Source organism: Plasmopara halstedii (assembly GCF_900000015.1).
Source record: "Plasmopara halstedii genome assembly, contig: Scaffold_1211, whole genome shotgun sequence".
NCBI lineage: Eukaryota > Oomycota > Peronosporomycetes > Peronosporales > Peronosporaceae > Plasmopara > Plasmopara halstedii.
In genome coordinates this window covers 569,317-575,935 of record NW_020188126.1, presented here as the reverse complement: position 1 = coordinate 575,935, position 6,619 = coordinate 569,317, and the positions used below count along the sequence as shown (strand labels likewise).

The 6,619-nt window shown below is 42.9% G+C and overlaps 1 protein-coding gene across 1 annotated transcript; it reads left to right on the top strand.

Moving 5' to 3' along the window:
* Positions 1 to 522: 522 nt before the first annotated feature.
* PHALS_00796 (sugar phosphate) lies at positions 523 to 2,233 on the top strand (the record flags this gene model as incomplete). Its single annotated transcript, XM_024730529.1, has 5 exons — positions 523 to 779; positions 838 to 1,381; positions 1,447 to 1,569; positions 1,639 to 1,745; positions 1,804 to 2,233. 5 exons carry the CDS (start codon positions 523 to 525, stop codon positions 2,231 to 2,233), a joined length of 1,461 nt encoding a protein of 486 aa, XP_024580797.1.
* Between the last annotated feature and the right edge of the window lie 4,386 nt (positions 2,234 to 6,619).

Here is a 6,619-nt window from a genome sequence, read left to right as displayed (position 1 = left end):
GAATGGCTTCCCCAGTGACTGGAACACCAGTCTCTTCACAGTAAGCAACCCATCGAGCAAGCGCTGTATCCAAGTGTGGATATCGCACGGTACGACGAGATTTACATGTTAACATTTCACTTGTCATCGTCTCAAAATCAAGTTTTCGTTTCAAAACTTTTGAAATCATCGCTTGTGAAGGTTTACGTGGAAGATTCAGCGCTTCTTGTGCCCATGTAGCCAATTGACCTTGTGTAACTGTCGGATGTTCGTCTTTATAATTGCAGATCTGAAGACGTTGTGCATTTGTAAAAGACGTTCGTGGACGCTTGACTTTTTCTGGCACTGTATTGAAAGACGCCATCGTAAGCGGGGGGGACGTCTGGAGCTTAAAGAATGATGAATGGGAGAGAGGTCGAAATACTGAATACCGATATTTAGTATTACATTCTTTAAAAGAAATGAACAGATTATTATAAACTGTATCTAAGTAAATCCTGTAGGACGAAAATGATGAAGCCTACGCACACTGTTACGTTAAGGATGGAGGCTGTGGGACAATCAGCATCCACACACAGTTGTATGGAGGTAGCAGCTACCAAACGTGGTGTGTTCTTCTTAACATTCTTTAGCTACGTGTTGTTTCATGCAAGTCGCAAGAGTTTCTCGGCCATTAAAGGCGAGATGGCGCTTGAACAATGGCTACATTCAAACCTTTTCTCTCGTGAGCAACAAGTTGAGATGTTTGGACTTATGGATACACTTTTTATGGTCTTTTATGCACTTGGTCTCTATGTTAGGTATGACAAATGCTTTTCTGTTATGATAAATTTGATAATGGACAATTTTTTATGTTAGTGGCATTCTAGGAGACAAACATAACCTTCGACGTATGATTGCTGGTGGTATGTGGGTTACAGCAGCTATTGTTTTACTCTTTGGATTAGGAGCGTTGAGTGAGATCCATGCGCTTAGTTATTATGCCATACTATGGGGTCTTAATGGACTTATTCAATCAAGTGGCTGGCCGGCCAATGTTGCAGTAATGGGCAAGTGGTTTAACGAAAAAGAACGAGGTGCAGTATTTGGAATCTGGAGTGGAAATGGATGTCTTGGTAATATTGTCGGTACGGCCCTTGTCGCTTCAATGTTTGCATTGGTCGAGAAAACATTAGCATGGAAAATAGCTCTTGTGGTAGCAGCTGGATTGGTGGGTTTTCATGGATTAATCATTCACTTTTTCTTATATCCGGATCCAAAGGATGTAGCGTATCGCCATGAGCGACTAGAAGACGCCAAACCAGATGTAGCCATTCACAAAGATCAAATTGAAGAAAATCTTGATGTTGAAGATGGAAAAGTTGATGGGATTGGGTTTTTCAAAGCCTGGTGTATTCCTGGAGTGAGGATTTATTTAAAGTCGTATTCGCGATCGAAGTGTTGATATGTGCTTGTCTTTATCATCAGGTTTTTCCATACGCAATGGCATATGCTTGTCTTAAGTCAGTTAACTACGCATTGTTCTTTTGGCTCCCGTTCTATCTTTCTGTCTCACTCCACATGGACAGCTCACAAGCTGGTACTTTCTCGGTGCGTTTCTAGCGTAATTGCCAAGATCACAAGTATGGTCTCAAATTATATGTAAACATGATTTTTTAGATGCTCTACGATATTGGTCAAATTTTTGGTGGTTTTGTCAGCGGATTAGTCTCGGACAGAATGGGCGTACGTTCTCCTGTAGTAGTAACGATGTTGCTCTTTTCTTGGTACGTTGTTGTACAGGTTAAAATATCATTCAAATATCTAATTATTTACTCAATCTAGTATTGCGCTATACGTTATGAATGGCGCGTCATATCATGCGACTGCGTTGCTATTGCTAACATCAGGATTCATGCTCGGTGGTCCTGCTAATTTGATCAGTACAGCTATTTCAGCTGATCTTGGCACTCACGAGAGTATTAAAGGGAATGCAGAAGCTTTATCGACTGTCACGGGAATTATTGATGGAACAGGAAGTATTGGAGCTGCATTGGTACAATATCTGGTGGGATACTTGGCGAACTGCCAATACGAGCCGAAAGGCTGTAATCCTAGGAGTCCTCATTGCGTGCAAGTTTGTTCATGGGGTCCAGTGTTTATACTTTTAGAGGTTGGTACTGCTTTATCGTGTGTCTGCCTTGCACAACTCTTGTATCATGAAATAATGCTTATTCGAAGCCGACGTCACTATTGCGTTCGCGAGAATGAATAAGTAAAGTTGAGCCACTTTGCACTAGTATATAAATATATAGAAGACGTTGTTTTCGAAGACGATTAAGTAGTTGATGATCTAACATTCATTTCAATAATTTTAGAAATGCTGTTGAGAGCTTCCTACACTTCAAGTGACCACCTCTACAGCTGCGCTATAACGCTATCTCAAAGCAGGACGTTTGCCCGTAAAGCATATACAATTATATCATCAGACGCTTGTTTGATCAGCCGCATATCACGGCAAAGATCTGGGACACCATCTCGGTAAGTATATACATCAATCTTCAAGTTATTTTTACCTCTGCTGATCAAATTCGTGGAGCGGTAGCCTGCCGGCAAGTTTGAAAAGCTTGAAATGCTACGATCCTCACTCGTTTTACAGACAAAACTAATTCAAAATCAAATCAGTATCACATTTTCGAGTATTGGGGTACGTACTGTAATTTGTGTACCTACCTACACATTACACTTTTCTGCAAATTGGACATTTCAACACCTTAATTGAGAGGTTTAAGACCTGGACGTGCAGTTTAACTTTTATCATCAAACAGAGAAGGAATACAGACATATACAGTTTTGATTTTGATTAGAATAAATTCTAAAATCATGTAACTGTTGAAAATGATAGATAAACAAAGTATCTAGATACTCAAGACTCCCAGTTGACTAGTTATATTCCAACTATTTACTGTTAGTCCAAATAAGTTATATCACAGAACTACATATTTACAGAAAGCAATGTGAATGCATGCAATCGTACCGTATTGTATTTAATACGATAGAGACCATGTTGCATTAGAGAATCTAGGAGCCGCTTCTGTTTGAAGAGTACGAACAATGCCACGGTGCAGGATTTTGAAAAAAGGCGTCCTCTTTCTAAAGACCACAACAATCCCGTAGCAATTGGTAGTACTTGTAGTCGATCCCACGACCTAGTCGTAAATCTTTTTTTTGAGGTTGGAACATGAAAATTTCAAAACCTCCCCTGACTCAAAAATATATTGGCACACCTGGAAAGCGTTTGTTGGTGGCGATTGATTCAATGCAGTTGAGAAGAAAAGAGCCGGAAGCTGTTACCACTCGCCTGAAGGCGCCAACCAGTTAGTAAAATGTGCCTTTACGATCGATCCATCCGAGCACTGGTGGGGATTAGGTGGCACCCATCTTTGGGTCGCTGGTACTGCGAGTCTAGCCATTAAAGAAGTAAGTCAGAGAGATTCCTGCCTCGCGACAAAATAGGTCGGATGGTCAAGGATCTAGCCGGACTCCAAATAAAGGAACAGCGCGTGGCGCTTGTTGCTAGCCAGGAAGCCGCACAAGGAATCGCTCCCAGCTAGGAGAGATTTGAGGCGGTAAACGCGCAGTTGCTCGCGAAACCTTTTCAGGCTTATTGATAGCACTGGAACTTTCTGTCCACCGATCAAGTGTGGAAATTACTGACAAACTGTGCGCAGGAGCTAAAAAGCCTTATCGCAAAAAAAGGCATCAGGCCCTCTCTGGAGGCGATAATGGATACCAATTCTGTGTAGTATCTCTGAACCAATGCTGCACCCACCACGATCTTCTACGTCCACCCTACATATTTCGAAGGAGCGATGGGTATCGCACTGAAAGACCAGGTCACCTTCCGTATTGCGAGGCCCGTATGGGTTAAAAGGTCGATGAGCGCGCATAATGAAGAGGAAAGAAGAGGTCGCTTATCAAATCCCGTGCACTCGCATCTATAGAAAAGAACAACATCTGCGCCTTTCGTAGTCTCATAGCTCTCGACTTAGAGGTGCGATCGATTAGTCTACAACATATGCCGTCCGTCGAGCGAACTGCAAGGTAACGTTGGCGTAGAGTGGCCTAGCGGGAAAAACCGGGCTCTGTTGTAGCTCGTGAAGATCGCGATCGATTAAGCCCAAATTTAAGAAAGCAGCTGACTTAGAAAGTTTGGAACAACCGCCCAAATCATATACTTACATCAGCGTCTCGGCCATTGTTAACCCGTGACAGGTCCTTATTGATTTGAAAGCGTCATCCTGTTGTATACGACAAGCGACTGTCAAAAGCAGTGGACAATCCGCGGAAGCATTAAGAATAATGTATATCCGTGCGTCTTGCGAGGAAGACTTTCGTGAAGTGTCACAAATACTTTCTGAGTTTTACGAAGATTTGTGGGATCTGACGTCGTGGAACGTTATCTTGTCCTGGACATGAATTGGGGTTATGCGGTCATTCAAGGTATGGTATGGTGACAAAGCAGCAAGCAATAGATTGGCCGAAGGTTAAGGATTCTAGTGCTACATAATTTCTGTTAGGTAGTGCTTTCTTGAGACGTTTACTTACCACTATCAGGTGGCAGCAGCGCTTTAGGCGCGAAAACGACCCCATACATGACTTGTGATCGCCCGAGACGACTAACAATGATTTTACCAGTGCCTTGAGCGGATTTCAGAAAGCAGAAACGGCAGTAAGCCGCGGTTTAAGGTTTATTCAGAGTAAAGCTTTAGTAAATAGCGGTCTTCAGAGTGATCTGAGAGGGATCAACAGTACCTCTGGTGAGAGGATGGATCACAGCTGAATGCTGGAGTCTTATGTGCCTGGACTGACGGACAGAAGAAGTGACTGACTGTCACACTCTCTGGTGCCGGAGCCGTTGGGTTGAAGAGCGACCGCAAGTCGCGAAAGAAGTCCAAGTCCTAAAGATAAGGTAAGGAACTCATCATTGTCAGGATGAAATTGTTGTGCTGAATCACATTTACCGTGACGCAATCTACGCACAAAATAGTACCTTCCACGGATTAGTGAAGCGAAACATTATCCACTCGTGAGAAGCTGATCAGGATAGGTCTAGGAGGTATAAGTGTCCCATCAATACCTCATATGGAAGCTCTTATAAAGCGATAGGCATGCTATCCTTATAGAATGTGCGCAACGTATTGCACGATGATGCATCCGCTGAAATGTCCATTGGAAAATTCGAGCTAATAATCTGTCATGAGAATACCTGTCTATGAAAATACAAGCAAAGCACTGAGTGCGAGGGGTGTATGGCTATTCTCATGATCCTGCAGATGATTTTGATCCATTGTTGAAAATGTATCACGATGTTGTGACAAGCGCTTATCATCATTTATCCGCGGCATGAAATCAACTTGGTTCCATCAGCGAAGTTCATCATTACACGATAATATTCCCCACCTATTGATCAGTGTGACGTCATAGACCCTGTCTTCTATACAAAGTACAAAACGAGTTTGGTGAGAGAGTAAACCGTGCCCGTCGGCACCAAGTTTCATGGTCACTACGGCTGACGCCTCTTGACATATTGAGCGAACCTGGACGCTTATAACCAGATAAATGTATCCACGTTCCGGCACAAATGCTGACTACTTGAAAGGATGTCCCTTCAACCTGCATAGTTGGCTGCCATTTGTTCGGTGCGCTTTACCTGTCAACGAAAATGTTCGAATGCTGACAATATCCCTCTCTCAGCGGTGAGTTTTTCAAGTGGGGGTGATCTGGAATCGCTAAATATGTCACAGCGGGTGTCTACTTCCCCAGCAACGCTTATTTATCAGAAACAAACTGTTCAGGCCACATCGTGACGATGCACAATCCTATTTCGACAACATATTTGTCCAATGTTTTGCAAGGCATATATTGTCGGATGTGGAGAATTAGATGGAGCTCCTGTGAGCAGAAGTAAAGTAAAAATGTGCTCCAATAGGCTATTTGCTAGTAATCACGAAGTATTTTTTGGCGCTGTCGAAGATCCTATGTGGTTTGCTTTATTGTTGCGAATCGCTTACAAGTAGATCCCGCGAAGCAGATATCATTGAAGATTATCCAGTACCGCTGTCATAAAAGACCTGAGAAAGTGGATTGGCCTAGCTAACTCCTGCACTAATATAGTAAAAATTATGCCGACATGACACGGACACTCTCCAATGTTCTTAAATTGATGCCAATGGCGCTCATATACGGCAGAAAGACTGACCTTTAAGGCTATGGAGTAAATATCATGTATTCCCTGATATTAGTTCTTCTGAGTCTAGATCGGTCATTTCATGTCGTCAATGATGCTTCCACCTTTGTCATGGGCTGTACTTTACTAAAAAAAATGCCGGTGGGTATGCGTCTGTGATGAAATTCGAGTTTGCCAGGTTAAAGCAACAGAGAAGAACTATTCAATTCGTGAGAGGGGGCTATATGCAATGAAGAATGGCCTTGCAGGGTACACCTGCGTTGCCTTATGCCATTTGTGATCAAGAGATCATAGAGAATAGTAAGTTCCTCTGCCGAGTATACGTTTGAGGTAAGATTAGGCTGGTTCTGCTCAATTTGGCGGTGAAAGCACTTTCGGTTCGCCCCCTCGATGAGTCCTTCAGGTCACAAT